We start from the raw sequence: 23,183 nt of genomic DNA, 5'->3' as shown, positions 1-23,183 counted from the left end.
TTGTCTTCAGCTCTTTCATCAGTATAATTTTCAGAGTACAGGTCTTTCACCTCCATGGTTCAATTTGTTCCTAGGTATTATTTTTGGAGCAATTGGTGGACTGTTTTATTAATTTCTCTTTCTGTTAGTTCATTACAACTGTATAGAAATGCAATGGACTTCTGTATATTGCCTTTGTATCCTGCTTCCTTATGAATTAATCTATCAGTTATAGAAGTTTTTTGGTGGAGGGGCACCTGGGTGGTTCAGTCGTTAAGCATCTGCCTTTGGCTTGGGTCATGGTCCTGGGGTCCTGGGATCGAGCCCTGCGTCAGGTTCCCTGCTCCGCAGGAGGCCTGCTTCTCCCCCTCCCACTCCCCCTGCTTGTGTTTCCTCTCTCACTGTGTCTGTCAAATAAATAATCTTAAAAAAAAATTTTTTTTTTGGTGGAGTCTTTAGGGTTTTCTATATATAGTATCCTGTCATATACAAACAGGGAGAGTTTTACTAACTCCTTACCAATAAGCATGCCTTTTATTTCTTTATGTTGTTTAATTTCTGTGGCTAGGACTTCCAGTACTATGTTAACAGTGGTGAGAGTGGACATCCTTGTCTTGTTCCTGATCTGAGGAGAAAAGCTATGTTTTTCACCATTGAGTATTGTGTTGGCTGTGGATTTTTCATATTACGCCTTACTTATGTTGCGATATGTTCCCTCTAGACCTACTCTGCAGAGGGTTTCTATCATGAATGGATATTGTACTTTGTCAAATATTTTTTCTGTATCTATTGAAATGATATGGTTTTTATCCTTTCTCTTATTGATCTATCATGTTGATTGTTTTTGCGAATATTGAACCACCCTTGCATCTGGGAAATTAAGCCCACTTGATAGTAATGTATGATTTTTTTAAAATACTGTTGCATTCAGTTTGCTACTATTTTGGTGAGGATTTTTGCATCTGTATTCATCACGACCTACTTATCGTGCACAAAGGAGGTTTAGCTAGGGACTTCCCTCTTCTACCAGGTTCCCACAAGATATGGCCCAAGAGCTCATGGGTCTTGGGCTGAGATCTCGTGAGATTTGCCCCAAGATTATGTGAGATCTGGCAATGAAAAGAGGTGGCTTGTTTTGGGGGGTGCGAGTCCCAGACAGACTGCTCTGAAGTCAACAGCCTGGGAGAGTGCTCAAGCAGTCTGCCTGTATTCTCAGATGAGCCAGCTCTCGTGCATGTTGCTCCATCCTGCAACTCCTGTCCTCCTCTTTCTATCACATCTACTTTCGTGTGAATAAGGGGCCACAAGGCCCAATCATCCCTGTTTCTTTGCTGTAGCCTCTAGTTCCCTTTTCTTTTTTTGTGGTGTCTTTATCTAGCTTTGGTATCATAGAATGATTTGTTGGAAGTTTTCCTTCCTCGTCTATTTTTTGGAATATTTTGGAGTAGGATCGGTACTAACTCTTCTTTAAATGTTTGGTAGAATTCCTCTGTGAGGCCATCTGGTCCTGGACTTTTGTCTGTTGGAGAGTTTTGATTACTGATTCAATTTCTTTGCTGGCTATGGGTCTGTTCAAGTTTTCTATTTCTTCCAGATTCAGTTTTGGTAGTTTATGTGTTTCTAGGAATTTATCCATTTCTTCTAGGCTGTTCGGTTTGTTGGCATACAGTTTTTTCACCATGGGCTTTATGTCAACTTCATCCTACTGTTGACTTTTCCTTTCTTCTCCTGAAGATGCTATTGTTACCCGATTTGCTTTCTATTTCCTCAGTTTTCTTTACTCTTAGCTGCCTCTGCCAACTCCCACAGTCCCAATAGGATACACCTTTCATTTCAGTATTCAGAGGTACTTCACTTCCAGTTTCTCCTTTATAGTACTCCCTTCCAGCGCCCCTGCCTGGCCCTTCTCTCCTGCCCACCATCTGATCCGGTTTCATACCAACACTGAGGTCGTCAGCCCCTTATCACCTAAGGTCTTTCTTAGATCATCCTTATGTCATGAGCTCTGCCTCAGTTTTCAGCTGTAGATTCAGCATCGTGCTATGGTTACTATGACAGTGCTGGCATTTTTAAAAATCTCCACAAAAAACTAAAGAGGCACAATTTCATTGTTTCGGGGCACAAATTAATCAATTTAACAAATGATTTCTCACGTCTCACACCAAAAATTAGTCATAGAAAAAGGTGGCACTCAAGTTCAACATTTTTACAGATAATTTTAAAAATTACTTGTTATAATAGTCTTTGAAATTCTACATAGTAAAAATATTACTTAAAATTCCATTACATACATCAGGTTTGCTTTGGAAGGGTACGATCTGATTTGTACCTGTAATTTTTTTGTCTTGTTAATATTGGCATTGTGTTCATTTTATCTGCCTTAATCTGACAGATTAGCATTGTGCTCCAAGTAGAAATGTGCAACATATCTCCGAAAATCCAACAGGTCTAGAGAGGTTCCTGGGTTACAGGCTCTGTGTAGCTGCCATGCATTGTTCATAGCTACATCAATTATGTAGCTTACCAAAATGGAATACCATTTCTTGCTTCTTATTCTCACCCTGTATTTGGAAATGATTTGATCCATTTTAGCTACACCTTCCCTGCACTCATCATACAATTTCACTATAGATGGTTGAGCTATCTGATGGATGTCCTCCTCATCGGCAGAACAACTTAGCTCACTGGCTGGTTCTATGCCCACAGCATTGGAGCATAGACTGATAATGTCATCACCATGCCAACGACACAAAATTATCTCCTCATTTTCTTCGACTCGGAAATCAAAATAGCCCTTCTTCATTTTTCTCATATGTTCTGCATTCATGAGGGGACATTTATCAGTCCTGTTCTCACGAATTGTTCCTGTTGCCCTCACTCCTTTTTTCTTCAAGGCTGACACCAATTTTACACTTGTAAAGAAGCTATCAAAACACAGGTGATAGGGATATTGGCCTCTCTCTAAAAGAACATCAGCAAAATGCATCACTAGATTTCCACCTAAACCAAGATCTAGATCCTTATCCACCATCACTGTTGATTCTTCTTGATAGGGCTCAAACCACACCAGATAACCCTGTGTGGTTGTGCCACACCAAATTTTATAGCCAATTCTAATAGGTTTCCCATTCAAGAATTGGTCACTGTCAAAGCATTCACACATTGTCTTATCAAAATAATAGTATTCTTCCAGGGGAGCATACAGGAGGAAATTTCTATTCATTTGCTTTATGAGAGGCCTCAATTTTGTAAACTTATCTTTTTGATCTAGGTGGCTATTATCTGCAAAATGTAAGTATGAGAAAATCAATTCAAATCTGTCCCTTCTAATTGCATCTCTAACCAGGTTCTGATCAGCATCAGAGATTTCCCAATACATTCCCCTTCTGGGACGCCTCACAAATCCACTCAAAAGCAAGATACCAAACACACACCTTATTTCCTGAATTGTGACTTCCAAATTGACATTTTTCTGAGATGCGTAATTATTGGTTTCATTGACAATCATGTTGAATATTTCATCATCAAAAAATAACTCAAAGAGCTCTACTGGGTTCAGCTTCTCACTCTTGAGATTCAAAAGTCCAGAATCCAGTGCCGACCAGCTTGGGAAGTTGGGTTTAATGTCTCTTTTGGTCCAATTCTTCTCTGGCACATTTGACATCTTTAGCTTTTTTTGAGCATGGTGGGCCTCAAGCTTGTTATCTTCTTCCACATCTGAGTCACCAGAAAATGCAAGGCCTTGTAGCAGTTCACTCACTCGAGCTTTGTCCTTTTTTCTCCCTTTTCGGGTCATGTCTCCAGCAGCATATTCCAAGGATGAGATGTGCATTCGGGCCCACAAGTCACCTGGGTGACGGTCCTTCAGAGTGTTCAAATGTGCAGCTGTCCTTTCCGTACGGACAGAAGTACAAGGTGGCTGGGGCACACAATCTCTAGGAATGAAAAAAAAAAAACAGGTTATAAAAATCCTTAGTCTTACTATGACATGAATCTGATGACACCTAAGTAGTCTTGTGTGGAGATTACCTGCTCCTCACTCCTAGGACTTTGGCTTCTCCCTCCTAGGACCTAACACTTCTGGCCTCTCCCTAGCATGGTCTCACTCCTCAAGACAACTAGTTGTGGAATCTCAAAGAAGGAACCTGGGCATCTTCGTGCAGCACCTCCCTCCTCTTCAGAAGCAAGTGGCAGATGCTCCAAGTTGTATCAGGCAGGGCTGTGTAGGGGGAGGTCTGCTGTCCTGCTCCTTTCCTAGCCAAGCTTCCGTCAGTAATGAAGCCGAGGTTTCAAGAATCATTTGTTTTACTCCTGTATCTCCATCAGTTGGTTTTAAACTTGGACAAGGCAAGGGGTCGTTATTTACTGGGCTCCCTCACACCGCTCTCAATTTCTGAACATGGAAGGATTAAGTCTTTCCTAGCTCTACATTCATCTGTTGGACACACTGCTCTGGGGAGAAACTTAAGAGAAACTCAAACTTACTGCCATTGAACTGGTTTTTATGGGGTTTACAAGGAAGCAAGCTACAGTTACCAAGATGAAAAGTGTTACACACAGGCTTCTCCTTTTATTTGAGAAATTTGCATTTCACTAATGTCCCCTTGGTAAATAGTCTAGTTGCAGAGGACACAACAGGGAAAAGCACTGAAGAGAGTACAATTTATACTACATGTGTTTAGTTACTTGTAAAGCATTTATCCTGGGTGTCTCCAGTGTGCACGGACGGCCCATTCAACGTTCCCTACCGTTCGTAGAGTTCCCTAATGTTCTCAACTGCAGGGACCCGGTGCGGATGCTGCCGTCGTGCTGCATCTTTTCAGTCGAGCCGCCTCCGCCCCTGCTGTTCCATCTCACGGACTCCTCCCTTCCCTCCTGCTTCCACTTCCCTTCCTACTCAGTCAGCTGACCCCACAATCCATCACCTTAGCCCCTCTCTGGCCAGGATCATCAACCACCTGCCCCAGTGACCTTCTGTAGCATCAGGCCGGCCAGACTTCAGCCCAGGCTGGAGCCCATCGTTGGGTCTTCTCCAGTCCTCTCCCCAGGGTGAGCGGCGCCACAGAGCCCACAGCACCAGGGCGACCGTCACTGCTAACCGTGCTGGTCTCCGAGATTCAGCTGGTCACCACCCTGTCTGGAGTTCTCCTTCCCCCTCGTCCCTGTCTTCCCAGTTCCCCACACTTCATATCTTCATCATTCTTCTCAAAGCTTCAATCCCATAGCCTCTTTTCCTACTCCAGAGAGGACCCCAAATTCCTCAGGCAGAAGCCTGCTCATTGACACAGTCTGCCTTCTGTGACTCCTCTCCTAGTCCTCCAGTCCCCTCCAGGTGCCAGCATATTCACTTCTCTGCCTCTCTCCTTTCCACCTCCTGTGCAGCCAGCAAACTCCCGCCTGGTCCCCGAGTCTTACTCAGATGCCCTCTGCACTGCAGCTCTGCCCCTGCGCTGTGCCCTCACGGCACCTACGGACGGTGGGCTGTCTGCGGTCACAGGACTCTGCGTAAGAGGGACAAGAGGCTTCCTGAATGGGTGGAACAAAGGAAAAACCGTTTGAAAGCTGGAACTTACAAAAATGTGCCTAGAAAATAGTCTTTTCAACACAACTCTCTCTCGGCCTCTCCCATCGGTTCATCACTGATTCTTGACCCACACCTCTGTCTAGTTCATTGTGGCCTGTGACACCCTGAGAAAGCTTCCCTAATCATCTGCTCGGGGAGAGTGGCAGACTGTGACTTTTCCGCCAGCACCTGTGCCTCTTCTGTTAGCTTGTCAGAAAGCCAGTTCTCCTGGAGGCAGCTGCATGTCCTGGTAAAGGCCACGAACTGGTCTAAGCCAGTCCTAACAATCCCATTGCCCTTTCTAGATACTCAGTTCCCCCAGCGTCTCTTACGGCCGGACGTGGTCCTCGGAGGCCATTTCAGCCAGTTAGAAATAGGGGAAAACGTCTGTGTTCTTGGAACCAGGAATGAACATGGGTAGAGCTGCAGGGACCATCCTGTGGGCCTGGGTGGATAAAGCAGCCCCGGATCCTTGACTAGGAGAACCGGATAAGGACACATGCTGGCGAGTATGGACCTGGTGCATTGTTTTCAGAAGTCCATTTAGCATAAATTTAGTAAAAACACATCCTAGGACTCAGCAATTCTGTTCCTAGCTATTTGTCTCAGAGAAGTTCTCACACAAGGGGCGTGGAGTAGAGGCTGCTCTCCGTAGCAGTGTTCCTCCTGAGGGGGCCTGCAGGCAACTGGGTGACCACTGCTGAGGAAGTGATAGGCGGGCCATGAGAGGTGTGCCCTGCAGATACTAGGTGGCAGCTGTGAGTACTCAGAAATACGGACAGGTCTTAAAACGTGATGCTGAGTGGTAATATAATACTCTTTAAATAATTTAAAGCATTCACATAAAGCAAAAGTGCGTATTTTACACACAGATATTGATAATGGACATGCATCATGGCCCAAAATGGTGGAAGAAGGAAAGGGGAGTGAGTAGTGGGAAAAGGAGGTGAAGAAACTGTGTGGCTGGCGGGGGCTGTGGGGGGATGAAGACATGGGGAGTCAGGTTTCCGGGCACTAACATTAAATGTCCCTGACAGGCACACCACCAGATTCCTATTGTGCTGGTACAATGACTTCATAAAATGTTATTTTAGTGGGAGCCTGGCTCAGGCCTCTGGGCTTTATGAAAAATTTCACTTTTCTTAAGCTTCAAGACATTTCCATTTTCACTAAGATTTAGCTCCGATTCCCTGCCCTGAACAAATGTCCCCACCGCTGCCCTGCGTGCCAGGCTAATTATCCCACACTGTTTCCTTTCTCCTCTTTTTCTCACCTCCGAGGAGTTAACTGCCTCATCCAAACCTAACACTCTGCCTCTGACTGGGTCCCTCCTGTCCTGCTTTAGGAATATCTGTGCTCCATGTTCATTCATTCATTCCCACAACCAGCACTTACTAAGTACCTACTACTATCTTGAATATCTGCGCCATCAGCTACTTTCCTAATGCTAGGTCTTTCTTCACTGCCATGACGGGCCTCACTCTCGTCTAAATTCTCCGCCTTTTCTGGCTTATCTGTAGCTCCTCAAAGACCTAAGGGCACTCAGGGAAGGGTGACCAGGCGAGGTAAACAGTCAGGATAGGATTCTTGGGGCACCTGTGCACCGACTGAAGGTTTTGTGTAATGCGGATAACGGTAGGTCACCGTGGCATGGGACCTCCTGTGATTACAGAAGTGAGAGTTACTTTCCTACATGATCCCAGGGAAGCAGCTCCAGACCAGTTGGTTTCTCTGGTTCCATTCCAATCTGTTCCGACAGCTGCAGGATCTGTCCCACGTACAACCATGGACACTCACCTGTCGGGTATTCCTGGGGCCTCAGCACCGTGCTCCACTTCTTGAGAAGTTTCTTTCTTTGCATTAAATAATCCATCTTTAGTTACAACTTCTTCAGCTAAAATAATACAATAATTTAAATGTCATCTGTTGCCTGAACTGAGAAAGAAGAAAAAATCTCCAGAGCAGGGAACAGGATTTTCTTTTCTTTTTTTTTTTTTTAAAGATTTTATTTATTTTTCAACAGAGAGAGACAGCGAGAGAGGGAACACAAGCAGGGGGAGTGGGAGGGGGAGAAGCAGGCTTCCCGCCGAGCAGGGAGCCCGATGTGGGACTCGATCCCAGGACCCCGGGATCATGACCTGAGCCGAAGGCAGACGCTCAACGACTGAGCCACCCAGGCGCCCCAGGATTTTCTTTTTCAGTGAGCTCTACGCCCATCGTGGGGCTCAGAATCACAACCCCGAAATCGAGAGTCACCTGCTCTACTGACTAAGCCAGCCAGGCGCCCTGGGAACGGGATTTTCAAATTAACATAATCATCAGGTGTCCCAGAAGTGCTGTCACAGCGGTCCTACAAAGTCTGGCACAGTGTGGGAAGATAATACACGAAAGGTCAGTTAGCTGGGGAGAGAGTCTACCAAGCTCTGTATTTAAAGAAAATAATATGTGGATAATAGTCTTCTCAGAGTGTGAAGAGAACGTCTCTGAGATAAAGAAGGGTTCAGGCAGAGGAGTGTGTGGGGCTTCCAGACACAAAGAGATGTCTGAGCATGACAATTACATGGAACCCTTTATAGGGAAGAAAATGGAAGCAAAGGAGCCGTGGGGGATTCAGGGAATGTGGAGGGATGAGCAGAGAAGATAACAAGAATCAGTAAGCTGAGTGATTAGTGACAGAAGAAGATAATGTGATGGGGAGGGATGCGAAATGGTAAGGGCTGAGACAAGCCTGCAAGCAGAGGACAGAGAAGGGAAGGGAGGGCGATGGCGCGCAGGGAATGTCGGCGCCCAAGGGCCAAGTCAGAGTTATGGGACACGGTGCGCCCAGACACGGGACCCGCCAGATGGACTTTTGTAACCTTCCCCTGAGTGAAGTCCCCACAGGGGCCCCCGGGAGCCAGACTCCGAGGTGGCCGCTGCTCTGCCACAAGGGCCTGGGCAGCTTCTTCCTCAGTCTTCACTGATGTCTGCAAAGGCAAAAGACAGCTTCGTAGTCTTCCCTGTGGTAAGGATTGGGGGTGGTCCCGTTGTGGAGGGCGTGGACACCCCCCCCCCATAGAGCAGTAGTGCAGCCCCTCGGCAGGGCTGTGCTCTCTCTCAAGGTCTCGGGGGGATCGTCCTTGCTGCCCCCCGGCCACTGGCGGTTGGCAGGAATCCGTGTCCTCCGGCTTGTAGATGTGTCACCCCAATGTCTGCCTTCACACGGCCCTCTCCTAAGGATACCACTCACCAGATCTGGGGCCCCCCACATCCAGAATGGCCTCATCTTGCCCTCACCACACCTACAGACAGGCACCTGCGGTGTTGGGGCTGCAGGATCTCTTTCAGGGGGACACAGTTCCACCCGCCTCAACTATATGGGTTTAAAAACACGTACAGGTGATTTTTATTTTCTATACAGTTATTTTCACAAAGATAAAGTATTTGTTAAGAATAGAAGGCACTGAGTTTCACAAAATTAAGAACTATTTAGAAGTCACAAAAAAGGACCAAGTGAAGACAGGACTCCACAAGGACCATGTTTTGAGAAAACTCATTCAGCAACACAGGACTTAATGGAAGACTTAATTATTTTTTAACTAAATGACTAGGAAAATGAGTGAACCACTGAGAGATGAAGGAAAAAAAAGGTCCATTTGTGGTGATGTGAAGTTTTGCGCTAGATACACAGAACGAACGTTACCATCGTAAATGTTAGGTCTGTGCAAGGACACCAAGAATAGAAAGGAAGAATCCCGGAGGCCAGGTAGGGGAGACAAGGCAGAGGCCCCCGAAGCTAAGAGTGGAGGCATTTTCTGAACGCAAGGGTCTAACTGGCCCTTCCCTCTCATACTTGACATGTGGCTAAACACGGCATAGAATAGGCAACGGCGCGTCATTCACGCGCCCCCGGCAGGAGGCATCCGTGGCCTGACACCTGTTCCAAGGTGGAGGCAGAGGGCGGAGCTGCTTGAAAAGCTCCCCCAGGTGAAGGGCGAGGAGGAGGTGGCTGGAAAGAGGGCTGCCACCCACATTCCCATGAGCCGGGCACCCTCCTCACCTGGGACCCGGCTGCGTCCTTGCCTCTAGCTGGTCCCGGGGGAGCAGGCCCTGTCGGGGGAGGAGACCAGAGTCCCGCATGAGCCACGACAGCCGGAAGCAGTGCCCTCTGGGGGGGGAGGGGCAGCCTGCACAGCCTCTGATGTGCATGAAACACTGTCTGAGGTGGAACACCACAACTGTCCCCATTCTGTCCGGAATCCTAGTTCTAAAACTGCAGGGCCTCCCACCCGCACGACTGAGTGCTTGCGAACTCTTCAAGTGCTTAATAGTGATGCACTTTCACATAAAGCAAATTTTAAAGTCACAGATGAAAATAAACAGGAGGAAGAAGCTAGTGCTAAAGGGAAACTTGAGCAGAATAGAGGTACCCGGCAAGGGGAGACAGGAAAGTGGAAGAGCACCGAGGGAACAGGAGCGGAAAGTGGCGGCGGCTGTGTGTGGATGCAGTGGGGGGGTGGGGGTGGCGCTCTGGGAAATGTACCCCCCCCAAACACACACACAGAAGCCATGTTGTGCAGGCTGTAGATGCTGGCAATCCGCCATGCTGGAAGCTGCTGATTCTAAAGGGACCCACAATGATCAAAACAGGAAGGATGATTGCACAGTGCCGGGTACCGTGCTGCTGCTTAAAAAGATTGTTTCCAACTCCAAATAATCCCAAGTCCAGATCCTCCTCTCCATTTATCCTTGCAGATTCAGGGGGATCAGAGCTAAAGGCAAAAACAGAAGTCAAGAGCCATCCAGGGAAGATGGTGGACTGGGTGGACTCTAAGCTCACCTGGTCCCATGGATACAACTAGGTAATAACCCCCTTCAGTGTAAAGAACCCAGAAAATGACCCAAAGACTGGCAGAACAGACTCTCCACAAGCTAAATGTAGAGAAGAGGCCACATCAAAGAAGACAGGAAGCTGGAGGTGCAAGTCAGGAGGCAAACTGACCCTCAGGACTGTCTGCAGGAGGGAGGGAGAGGGGAGAGAAACAGACCCCCCACACCGGGGAGGCTGCGGGGGTGGGGGCGGGGGGGGGGGGGGGGGGGAAACCCCACCCCCCCCCCCTGGGGGGGGGGGGGGGGGGGGGGGGGGGGGGGGGGGGAGGGATGAATCCCATAACCTCCAGCTTTGAAAAACAGAACAGCCGAATTTCATACAGTCAGCAGTGCTTAAGCTGGAACTTTAAAGATCAGCCTGCTGGGCTCTGAGAAGGGAGGGCAAGAGGAAAAGGAGTCCCCGCCCTTAAAGAGACCGCACCGCAAGCAGCCCCACTGGGATACGGCACACAAGCGCAGTCTGAGAACTGCCTGGGGTAAATGGGAGGGAGATCTGCTTACTACTCTCAGAGCGATGCTAGAGGGACAGGAATCGTTGGGAGACTTCAAGAACAAAAGCGCTGGCAGGCTCTGCTTTCCTCTGCTTCAGCCCAGCCTAGATCCACAGACGTGTGGGAGTCAGGGTAGTGCAGCACTCACCACCCAAAATGGTAACAGCAAGCCTCAACCCCCCCGCCCCCCTTCTCCTACAGCACACCCCATCCATCCCCACCGCCTATGGAGTTCTGGGCAGCTGCAGTCCCCTCCTGCCGTGGACCTGCACGGCCCACACCACATGCCACGTCCATACACTCAGGGGACTCCCCTATCCAGCCTGTCGCAGGAGTTTTCTCAAGGGGGGCTCCAGGCCACCCCCCACAGCCAACCTACCCAGAAGCTGCTAACACCACGACCCTGCCCCCTCCCGTGCACCATTAGCCAGAGCCTATCCAAGCCTGGGCCACACACCTGGCAGCGTGCAAGCAACCCCAGCAGGGGCCAGCACCACTTCCAAGTGAATCCTGCCCCAGGGAGACGGTAAGGGAACAACACACACCAGTCTGATGTGGCCCCAGCAGCAGACTGGGGGCAGACATCTGGTCTGACGGCAGCTCCACCTGCCAACACAAGATGCTTGGGGGACAACACAGGGAGAGCACCCTGCAATTTGGTGCCACTGCATCTTTGGCAAACACCCGAACTGCCTCAACTCAAGCCCCAGGCAGCCCCAGACTGGCCGGCTAACACAGGGACCAAACGCAGGCTACAACAGGCAAAGAGAGCCACTGCAAAGGACGACACTGAAGGCAAACGCAGTTCACCCACAACCCTAGGGCACACACAACATAGAGACCCCCAGTGAAGCACCATGTTCTGATGAACAGGGAACACTGCACTGCAGGCACTCCTGGAACTCTTCATAAGGCCACTACTTACAAGAGCAGGAGACATAGCTGACCTTCCTAACACAGAAACAGACACAGAGACAAAATGAGGAGACAGAGGAATACGTCCCAAATGAAAGAACAAGACAAGATTGCAAGACGGCTAAATGAAACAGTTAAGTAATATGCCTGATAGAATTTAAAGTAGTGATCATAAAGCTAATCACTGGACTTGAGAATAGAGTGGAAGATCTCAGTGAGACCCTTAAAGAGACAAGAAACCTAAAAAGAACCAGAGGTGAAAAACAAATTAAAAATACACCAAAGGGGGGGCGCCTGGGTGGCTCAGTTGGTTAAGCGACTGCCTTCGGCTCAGGTCATGATCCCGGAGTCCCGGGGTCGAGTCCCACTTCGGGCTCCCTGCTCAGCAGGGAGTCTGCTCCTCCCTCTGACCCTCCTCCTTCTCATGCTCTGTCTCTCATTCTCTCTCTCGCAAATAAATAAAATCTTAAAAAAAAAAAAAATTTAAAAAAATACACCAAAGGGGATAAATAGTAGAGGAGAGGAAGCAGAAAATGGATCAGTGATCTGTAGAATAGAGGAATGGAAAGTAATCAAGCTGAACAGAAAGAACAAAGTAATAAATAAAATAGATCAAGCATAATAACACGGACATCAGAGGTATCCCAGAATGTGAGGAGAGAGAGAAGAGGGCAGAAAATTTCTTTAAATAAGTAACACCTGAAAATCTCCCCAATCTGGAGAAGGAAACGGGAATCCAAATCCAGGAGGCACAGAGAACCCCCAATAAAATCAACCCAAGGAGATCCACACCAAGACACATGGTAATGGGTGGCTCAGTCAGTTAAGCGTCTGCCCTCAGCTCTGGTCATGATCTCAGGGTCCTGGGATCGAATCCCGCATCAGACTCCCTGCTCAGTGGGGAGTCTGCTTTTCCCTTTACCCTTCCCCCTGGCCCATGCTCTCTCTTGCTCTCATAAATAAATAAAATCTTAAAAAAAAAGATACATAGTAATTAAAATGGCAAAAATTCATGATGAAGAGAGAATTTTAAAAGCAGCAAAAGGAAAACCATTACATAGAAAGAAAAACCCCATAAGGCTATCAGCTGATTTTTCAGCACAAACTATACAAGCCAAAAGGGAGTAGCATGGTATGTTAAAGGGGATTCTTTGAGTGGAAAGGAAAGACCACACTCAGGAGTAAGAAAAGCAGGAAGGACATAAGGAGTAAAATTAAGTGTATCTATAAAAGTCAACCAAGGAATTCACAAAATAAAAGGATGTAAAGTATGAAACCATATACCAAAAACGTGGAGGGGGCGAGGAGTAAAGAATGGGTTTAAACATAAGCAACCATCAACTTAATATAGACTGCTATATGCAGATGTTATATACGAACCTAAAGGTAACCACAAATCAAAAACCAGTAATATGCAAAAAACAAAGAAAGGAATTCAAATATCTCACTAAAGAAACTCAACAAACCATGAGAGAAGAAAGCAAGGGAGCAGAGAAGAACTTTAAAAAAAAAAAAGTAACCAAATGGCTCTAGCTACATACCTATCAATAAACTGATTGTAAAAGGAATAAACTCTCCAATCAAAACACAGAGTGATGGAATGGATAAAAAAGCAAGACCCATCTATATGCTGCCTACAAGAGACTTCAGCCCTAAGTCACATGCAGATGGAAAGTGAAGAGATGGAAAAGCAGTTATCATGCAAATGGAAGTGAAAAGAAAAGTGGGTAGCAACACTTCTATCAGACAAAATATACTTGAAAACAAAGATTGAAACGAGACAAAGAAGGATATTATATAATAATAAAAGGAACAATCCAACAATACGACATACCATTTGTAAATATTTATGTACCCAATATGGGAGCACCCAGATATTTAAAATAATTATAACAAACATTAAGAAACTAATTAATAGTAATACGATAGTAATAGGGGACTTTAACACCCCACGTACATCGATGGACAGATCATCCAAACAGAACATCAACAAAGAAACAGTGGCTTTGAATGACCCTGGACCAGATGGATCTAACAGATATAATCAGAACATTTCATACTAACACAGCAAAATACATTCTTTTCAAGTGCACACAAAACATTCTCCAGAATGGATCACATATTGGGCCACAAAACAAGTCTTACAAATTCAGAAAGACTGAAGTCATGATCATTTCAATAAATGCAGAAAAAATACTTGACAAAGTACAACATTCGTTCATGATACAAACCCTCAAGAAGGTTTAGAGGCGACATACCTCACCCAAATAAAGGCCATATATGAAAAAATCAAAGCCAACATCATAGTCAATGGTGAAAACCTTAGAGCTTTTCCCCTAGGATCAGAAACAAGACATGAATTTCTACTCTCACCACTTTTATTCAACATAGTACTAGAAGTATTTGCCACAGCAATCAGAACAGAAAAAAAAATAAAAGGCATCCAAATTGGTATGGAAGAAGGAAAACTATTTGCAGATGACATGATACTATATAGAGGAAACTCTAAAGACCGCCAGAAACCTATGAGAACTGATAAATGAAGTCAGTAGGGTCACAAGGTGCAGTGGTCCGCTGCATTTCTATACAAACACTTATAACGAAGTAGCAGAAAGAGGAATTAATAAAACAGTCTTATTTACAACTGCACCAAAAATAATGAAATCCTGGGAACAAACTTAACCAAGGAGGTGAAAGACCTGAACTCTGAAAACTATCAAACATGGGTGAAAGAAATTGACAGTGACACAATCAGAAAGATACTCATCCTCATGTAGTGGGAGAAGAATTATTGTTAAAATATCCTTACCAGACAAAGAAATCTACAGATTAATGCAATCCCTATTAAAGTACCAACAGTATTTTTCACAGAACTAGGACAAATAATCCTAAAATTTGTATGGAACCACAAAAGTTCCCAAATAACCAAAGCAATCTTTAAAAGAACAAAACTGGGGGTGTCACAATCTCAGATTTCAAGCTATACTCCATAACTGTATTAATTAAAACAGTATGGTACTGGCACAAAAATACACACATAAGTCACCAGAACAGACTAGAGATCCCAGAAATAAACCCACGATTTTATGGTCAATTAATTTTCGACAAAGTAGGTAGACTATGCAGTGGGAAAAAGGCAGTCTCTTCACAAATGGTGCTGGGAGAATTGGACAGCCACATATAGAAGAAGGAAACGCAACACTTTCTGACACGATACACAAAAATCCTAGACAAAAGCACAGGCAGTAATGTCTCTGACATCGTCCGTAACATTTTTTTATATGTCTCCAGAGGCAAGGGGAAACAAAAGCAAAAATAAACTTTGGGGGCTTCATCAAAATAAAAAGCTTCTGCACAGTAAAGGATACAATCAACAAAACTAAAAGAAAAACTACTGAATAGAAGGTATTTGCAAATGACATATCCAAAATAGATAAAAAACTTACACAACTCAACACCAACAAAATAATCCAATTAAAAAATGGGCAGAAGACACAAACTGACATTTCTCCAAAGATGACATACAGATGGCAAACAGATACATGAAAAAATGCTCAACATCACTCATCATCAGGTAAATGCAAATCAAAACTATGAGATACTACCTCACATCTGTCTGAATGGCTAAAATCCAAAACTCAAGAAACAAGTGCTGGTGAGGATAGGAAAAAAAAGTAACCTTTCTGCACTGTTGGTGGGAATGCAAACTGGTGCAGCCACTGTGGAAAACAGTATGGAGGTTCCTCAAAAAATTAAAAACAGACCTACTCTATAATCCAGGAATCACACTACTGCATATTTACCCAAAGAATATGAAAACACTAATTCAAAAGGATATAGGCACCATTACATTTAAGCAGCATTATTTATAGTAACCAAGTTATGGAAGCAGTCAAAGTGTCCATCCACAGATGAATGGATAAAAAAGATGTGGTATGTTTCTACAACGGAATATTACTCAGCCATAAAAAAGAATGAAATCTTGCCATCTGCAACAACATGGAAGGATCTCTAGATTAGTATAATGCTAAGTGAAATAATTCAGAGAAAGACAAGTACCGTATCATTTCACTCATATGCGGAATTTAAAAAACAAAGGAAAAAGGAGACAAATCAAAAACAGCCTCTTGGGGCACCTGGGTGGCTCAGTTGGTTAAGCCTCTGCCTTTGGCTCAGGTCATGACCCCAAGGGTCCTGGAATGGAGCCCTGCACTGGGCTTCTTGCTCAGCAGGGAGTCTGCTTCTCCCTCTCCCCTAGCCCCTTCCCTCAGCTCGTACTCCCTCCCTCTTGCTCTCTCAAATAAAATCTTATACAGGAGGCAAAAGACCAACCTAAGGAGGTCCACACCAAGACACATAGTAATTAAAATGGCAAAAAGTCATCATAAAGAGAGAATTTTATTTTATTTTTTTAAGATTTATCTATTTGAGAAAGCATGAGCAGGGGGAGGGACAGAGGGAGAGAGAGAAGCAGACTACCCGCTGAGCAGGGAGCCCGATGTGGGGCTCGATTCCAGGACCCTGAGATCATGACCTGAGCCAAAGGCAGAAACTCAACTGACTGAGCCACCCAGATGCCCCAGCACCCAACTTTTTAATGAGAGTCCAAACTTTAACAACCCTGCAAGATATTTCCACGTGATCTCCCCATTCTTCCCCACATTCTCATTAAAGAAACCCTACCTACCCTTTTGCCATGCTGGTTGACTTACTATCCCTGTCTCCTTTATCCCTTACTATACCAGCACAGGAAGAGGGGATGCCAATAGCCTGGGAAATTGGTCTTCAGTTCATGTGGTCTCAGGTAACCTGGAGAAATGTGCTGGGATTATAACTGGTAGGCAGGCCTTTAGCTAGAGTCTCTAGAATATTCAGGAGGAGCTAAAAGGATATATATATTTTAAAAAGCACTTGAAAATGCCAAGGCATGCTTCCTGAGGGCGGGGAGCATTGTCATCCCAGTCACACACACCACAGCGGTGGTGCCTCCCTGTGGGGATGCAGGAAACCATTGGAGGCCACCACCCTGCCCAGAGTGCCCCGGGGTCTGGTTCTATAAGCCATCTCAGGCAACTTTTAAGCATTTACTTACATGAAACAATCTCATATCCTACGACCACTGCTATCTTTTGGTCAATTATCATCACCATTCTGACAACTGCCCACCTCCATTCATTACCCCTCTCCCATCTCCAGGCAAAATGAAATCGCTTTCAGCAGATGAATGTTCATTGTCTTCTAGGTAAGTAGGAGTGTCTACCCACTATGGGGCTCTTTACCATCTCTCAACTTCTTCACATAAACAAACCATTCTGGGGCTTTATGTAATGCTCGTTTTTCATAGCTGAAGAAATATGACAGAACCATCAGCCATGTAAGTAGGGAAATATCAAGGCCTATTTATGCTACATGATATGGTAAACACCGTAAGTAATATGAGCCCTATACATTTCATCTCTCTCTGATGATTTTATTACATGAACCATTTATTCTACACTTACTGTCAAAATATCAGTATTCACAGATTACCAACATGGTGATTGGTAACCATGACTGGGGTAAATCATGTACCCTCTGAAATCGTATGCATAATTTTGCATGTACCTGCAATTTCCAGGGAGGAGAGTCAAGTTTTCAACAACTTCTGGGGAAAAACTAGTAGCACCCCTCACCAGAGGTTAAAAAACACTGCACTGTGGAGTTCCAAGGTCTCCTCTTTGAACTTTCTGTGTACTTTTTCTGTTCTCAATCCATCTGCAGACTGTAAACTTTGTATTCTCTGCATGGCTTACCCTATTGCCAGAGGCCTGCACAGAGCTAAACAACCACCAACAGCTGGGGTGGTTTACCTGGAGGTGAAGCCTGAAGATGGAAAGTGGGGGAGCCCTGCACACAGGAGACTGCATTCCAAATGGAAAACACAGAGAACCTGCTTAAGCCCAAAGCTGCATTTAAAATGATGCAAGATTAGAGGTGGGGAAGATACTGAAGAAAATGTTACTATGGGAAAAAGGTAAGTTTGTGGAAAGCTGCCACGTAAATATTTAAAACACCCACAAGTATCGAATTAGAGGTGTAGAGCGGAGGTATGTAGCAGAGACACCTCTGGTCAGGAGGTCAGGAGACTTGAATTCCAGATGTTGCTCTGCCACTGTCGGCCCTGCACAAGTCATTAAACAACTTGAGTTTTGGTTTCCCAACTACTGGGAAGGGTATTGGACAAGAAGATCTTAGGATTCCAACATTTTATAATTCCAAATGTCCTTAGAAGCTTGCTTAGATACAGGGTGAGACAAAGAAAAAACAAAATATAAAAAGTGGAGGACACAGATACAAAAGCAACTGTCAGCGTATGCTGCCAACGTCCACGCTAAACACCCACCAGCACTCACCACTCACTTCTTGGGGGTTCCCTTGGCAGAGCTCTGGAGGTTCACACTTCAAGGTGGTTACCCTGGGAAGGAGCTGGAGGCTCTGACACTCCAAAGAGGCTCCTTGATATTCTCTCACCAGTGGGTACATGTCCTGTCCCTGAGTATAGACAGAAGCCTGAGGACAAAAGATTCACTTTGAAAAGGCATCCTGGTGGGAACCAGACTGAACAGCAGTTAGGGACATCTCCCAGAACACCAGATGGCCCCCATGTTGTCTTTTAAAGAAGCAACGAGTAAGACAAATGAGCAACACAGAGACATTCATCCATGTAGTAAACAAGGACTGCACATGTACTGAGACTCAGACTTTGTTCTACATGCTGGGGTTATCATGGCAAACAAGAGACAAGGCAGACACAGAATCTCTGCCCAGAAAGAAAACAGAACAAACCCAGATGGATGCTTACACTACTGGATGGAACTTTAATGAGGAACAGGGTATATATGTGATCTCAAAACCTCTCCTAAGGATTACTTATTAATTACAAGGGGGAAAATGGTAACTTTATAATACAGAAATCCGACAGACCCCACCTTAACCTCATCAGTAATGGGACAACCCATCACCGTGTGCCTCGTGATGTGATGCACTAAGGAGAACACATAGCTTCTGTGGGATTCTAGCCTAAATGCACAAGCTGCATTCTATCATGAGAAAATAGAAGACAAACCCAAATTTATGAGCATTCTATAAAGTAACTGGTTAGTACTCTTCAAAAATATCAATATCATGACAGACAAAGAAAGACTATTCCAGATTCAAGCAGCTGTTCCAGATTCAAGGAGACTAAAGTAAAGGCAACTAAATGCAGCGTGTGATGCTGGACTATATCCTGGATCAGGATAAAATTGCCCAAAAAAAAAAAAAAAAAAAACTACTGGGATGATATGGCAAAATGTGAACAAGGACTACTGTGTAGATAACAGTACATAACAATTTTAATTTCCTAAAACTTGATCTTTGTATTCTGGTTATACAAAAGAATGCCCTTGTTCTTCAGAAATACATCTTGAACACTGAAGTGTTCCTACATAAAGAAGTATGGTGTCCCAAGGTAATTCTCAATGGCTGAAGAAAACACAAAGCATGAGTGTGTGTGTGTGTGATACACAGACCTATGCATATGCGGAGAGGATGAGGGATAGTGCTCGCACAAGAGGGTGCACATCAGAGTACAGTGTTAACAACTGGTGAATCTGGGTGAAGAGGATACAGGACTTCTCTGTGCTACTTTCCCAGATACTTCTGTCAGTTATAAATTATTTAAAAATAGAAAGTTAAAAATTAACAAATGTTCCCCAACCTGCTGTCCTGGGTCTCCTGTGTCTTTCTGTAGATCCTCCAGCACAGCCACCGCCTGCTCCCCGCTCTCCGGGGGCTTCTCCCGCACCCGGGCCTGCAGCTCCTCGGGCAGGATGGTCAGGAACTGCTCCAGCACCAGCAGCTCCACGATCTGCTCCTTGCTGTGCGTCTCTGGCTGCAGCCACTGACGGCAGAGCTCCTGGAGTTGGGCCAGAGCCTCTCGGGGCCCAGTTACCTCCTGGTAGCAGAACTGCCGGAATCGCAGGCGGCAAAGCTCCTGAGCCTGGCGGCTGCTCTCCCATAAGCCCCACATATGCTCCCAGGTGGGGTCCTCCTCCTTCACTTTGACAAGGCTGTCTCCATTTTCAGGTGCGCAGCCTGGCAAAGCTTCATCCATGCTGGCTTAAAGGCTTAAAGGAAAAGATTCATTTAGCCCAGGTCTACACTTCAAAAATGGTTTTCCACATCCGAGGCATGAGAATGGATCTGTAACCTGTAAGTTACAAGAGCTTCAAAATTCCATGAAACATACTTTTATTTTTGTCCCCACTGTAAGTTATGCTCAGAAACTGAGCCTGCTTGCCAATGTTACCAGTGAGATTAATTAGAAATCTATCTTGAATCCAAAGGGGGTTGAGCCAGGAGGTAAGGGATGGAAAGTTAAGGATGTGAGGCAAGCAGGGTTAATAAGGATGCTTGAGCAGCCTCTACTTCAGCTGGAGAGAAGAGAATTTTATCCATGGCAGAGCCAAACATACTCTCATCTGTGTACTTCCCATAGAATATTCCACCTCAAATGCAGGGGAGGTAGACTGTTTCCAAAGTCTCCTGTCCCCTAAAATTTCTTAAGATGAGATTTTGTCACTCCTTTCATCAGGAGGTGGAGTCTATTTCTCCTTTCCTTGAATCTGTGCTGACCTAGGACTTGCTTTGGCCTAGAGAACATGGCAGAAATGGCTTTGCAAGAGGAAGTACGTAGCAGTCCTTGGCACGCTGCCGTGAGCCTGCTGTGCTGTGAGAACGCCCAAGCTGGCCATGCTGGGTCTTGTGGGTTGGAACCCAGGGGCCCCAACTGAAGTCCAGCAGCGCCTAACTCCCAGCTGATCGCAACCATAGTAACTCCACCAGTAGAAATGCCCAGACAACCCACAGAATCATGAAAAATAATAAGCTGAGGATATTTTAAGGCACTAAGTTTGGGGTTTCAACTTATTTTAATATAAGAATAGAAAATTGAAACACATACTTCAAGTTCTTTTCCTCTCTCTCTTACTCTCTCCTTTTGTGATCTCATTAATCCCAATTTCAGTATACGTCTATTCCAAGAATACGCAAATCTCTGGCTGACTCCAACTCGCCTTTACATTCCTGACTCACATCTTGAAATGCCAGTAGGATGCCTTCCAGCTTCTCCTGGGTCGTAATTTCAACACATCCCAAGCTGAAACCAGAGTCCTGTCAAAGCTGTACTCACTGTTCTCCCCATTTCCCTTGGCATCACCACCATCCCCCATGCATTCAGGCTTAAAACCTGCTTCTCAGCTGCCTGGGTGGCTCAGGTGTTAAGCATCTGCCTTCGGCTCAGGTCATGGTCCCAGGGTCCTGGGATCGAGCCCCGCATCGGGCTCCCTGCTCTGCGGGAAGCCTGCTTCTCCCTCTCCCTCTCCCCCTGCTTGTGTTCCCTCTCGTCAAATAAATAAATAATCTTTAAAAAACAAAACAAAAACCAGCCTCTCTACACAGTCATTCGGAGTCCAGTCAATCCTTCCACCAAAACACCTCTTGCAGCCATTCCCTCCCTTTTATTCCCTATTCCCATGGACATTCACAACTACAATAATGTTCTATGTGGTATCCCTGCCCCACAGGCCACTCTATCATCACTGCATTAATATTTCCTAAAGCACCATTCGGACCATGTTCAACACATCTCCCTCACCAAAAAGAGGGTTTCAACTGCTCCTTGGACTGGATTCAAACTTTCTCTGGGTTTTTACGGGTTTGTCTGTCATTCGATAAACTACCGAGCACGTCATTATTTTCTAGGCACAACGCTAACCCCATAATAAAAGACACAGTCCCTATCCCCTAGAAACCCCGAAATAAAAGGCACAGTCCCTACCCCCTTTGCAAACTCCTCACATCACTGCCATGCTGACCTGCTTGGCTCTTTCCCACCCACCTGTCCTTCATGGCCAGGACTGCCCTCCTAGGAGGGCACATTTCCCAATTCCCAGCGCAAACACCACCCTACACCTCTTGTCCAGAGGAAGGAAACCCGCCTGTTCTCCAGGCCATTTCCGTGAGAACCAGCCTGACCCACCGCGCCCATCCAGTCCCTCTCCGGCTCCAACCACCCCCCAACCCCACCGCCCAGGTCAGAGGCCCGGTCCACACAGCTCCAGCGAGCCCGGCTCCCGCCCCCCGAGGTCAGAGGCCCCGTCCACACGGCCCCAGCGAGCCCGGCTCCCGCCCCCCGAGGTCGGAGGCCCCGTCCACACGGCCCCAGCGAGCCGGGCTCCCGCCCCCCGAGGTCGGAGGCCCCGTCCACACAGCCCCAGCGAGCCCGGCTCCCGCCCCGCGAAGACAAAGGCCCCGTCCACACGGCCCCATCGAGCCCGGCTCCCGGCCCCCGAGGTCGGAGGCCCCGTCCACACGGCCCCAGCGAGCCCGGCTCCCGGCCCCCGAGGTCGGAGGCCCCGTCCACACAGCGCCAGCGAGCCCGGCTCCCACCTGGTGTCCGCGCAGCACGGCGGTCGGAGAAGGCACGGAGGGGCACCTGCGGCGCTCGGAGCACTCCGGAGGCACTAAGCGGGCGCGCAATATGTGCGCGTCCGACTGCTGGTCAGCGGACCAAAAGCTCAAGAAGCGTGTTCAGCAAAGACGCGGCGGCCTCGCCACAGGGGTCCCAGGCGGCGGGGAGTCTGCATCTCCAAAGCTTCTTCCGCTGCTCGGGCAGCCGAGTAGCGGCTTTTCTAGGAACGCGGCCCCGGCCTCTCTAGGATCGAGGCCGCCCTTCTCTCTAGTGCGCCGGGAGGACCCCTGCCGCCGTCCCGCGCAGGCGCGTCCCGAAGACCCGAGCAGGCCCTTCACCTCTGTGAATTCAGTTAAAAACAAGATGGCGGGGCCGCGTGGGCGGCTCAGGTCAGGATCCCAGGTCCTGGGATCGAGCCCCGCATCGGGCACCCTGCTTGTGTTCCCTCTCGCTGTGCCTTTCTCTGTGAAATAAATAAGAAATCTTAAAAAAACCAGAAACAAGATGGCAAAGCCGAGACTCCCTTTTTAGTATCCTCAGGTTGCTGGTTAGATGAACAATTACAATCTAGCGAGCGGCACAAGTTCTTAAAATTTAAATATGTAGATTATGTATGCCCAATAAAAATCAAGTTGCTTAGAAACTATAAAATGAAAAGTACCCCATCCCCAAAGTTAACCGTTGTTAATATTTTGTGTATGTTTTCCCAGGACACTACCAGTCACATAGTAGCACTCAATAAACATTTGTTTAGTGAATATGTAGCTATATATTTTTAAACTCATGGGCTCACAACATGAATTTACACCTCAGCCTCTTCTGTTAACATAGTTTGGAGATCTTTCCGTATCAGCTTATTTTTTAACAGCCTCAT

The 23,183-nt window shown here is 46.4% G+C and overlaps 1 protein-coding gene across 1 annotated transcript; it reads right to left on the bottom strand.

The window, feature by feature from the left end:
* Window positions 1–2,091: 2,091 nt before the first annotated feature.
* Window positions 2,092–22,487, bottom strand: PGBD1 (piggyBac transposable element derived 1). Its single transcript, XM_021697174.2, has 5 exons — window positions 22,288–22,487; window positions 19,556–19,964; window positions 18,210–18,366; window positions 7,340–7,436; window positions 2,092–3,914 (listed from the first exon to the last, which is right to left on the bottom strand). Exons 2-5 carry the CDS (start codon window positions 19,949–19,951, stop codon window positions 2,360–2,362), a joined length of 2,205 nt encoding a protein of 734 aa, XP_021552849.1. The 5' UTR covers window positions 19,952–19,964; window positions 22,288–22,487; the 3' UTR covers window positions 2,092–2,359.
* Between the last annotated feature and the right edge of the window lie 696 nt (window positions 22,488–23,183).

The sequence above is a fragment of the Neomonachus schauinslandi genome, chromosome 8 (assembly GCF_002201575.2).
Source record: "Neomonachus schauinslandi chromosome 8, ASM220157v2, whole genome shotgun sequence".
NCBI lineage: Eukaryota > Metazoa > Chordata > Mammalia > Carnivora > Phocidae > Neomonachus > Neomonachus schauinslandi.
This window is presented reverse-complemented; position numbering and strand designations above follow the sequence as displayed.

Coding starts and splice junctions, on each gene's coding strand:
- PGBD1 (XM_021697174.2), bottom strand. CDS start 19,951: ATGGATGAAGCTTTGCCAGGCTGCGCACCTGAAAATGGAGACAGCCTT. Junction 18,367..19,555: donor CAGGAGACCCAGGACAGCAG/GTTGGGGAACAT, acceptor TTTTGTCCTCAG/GCTTCTGTCTATACTCAGGG. Junction 7,437..18,209: donor GAACCCCCAAGAAGTGAGTG/GTGAGTGCTGGT, acceptor GTATTATTTTAG/CTGAAGAAGTTGTAACTAAA.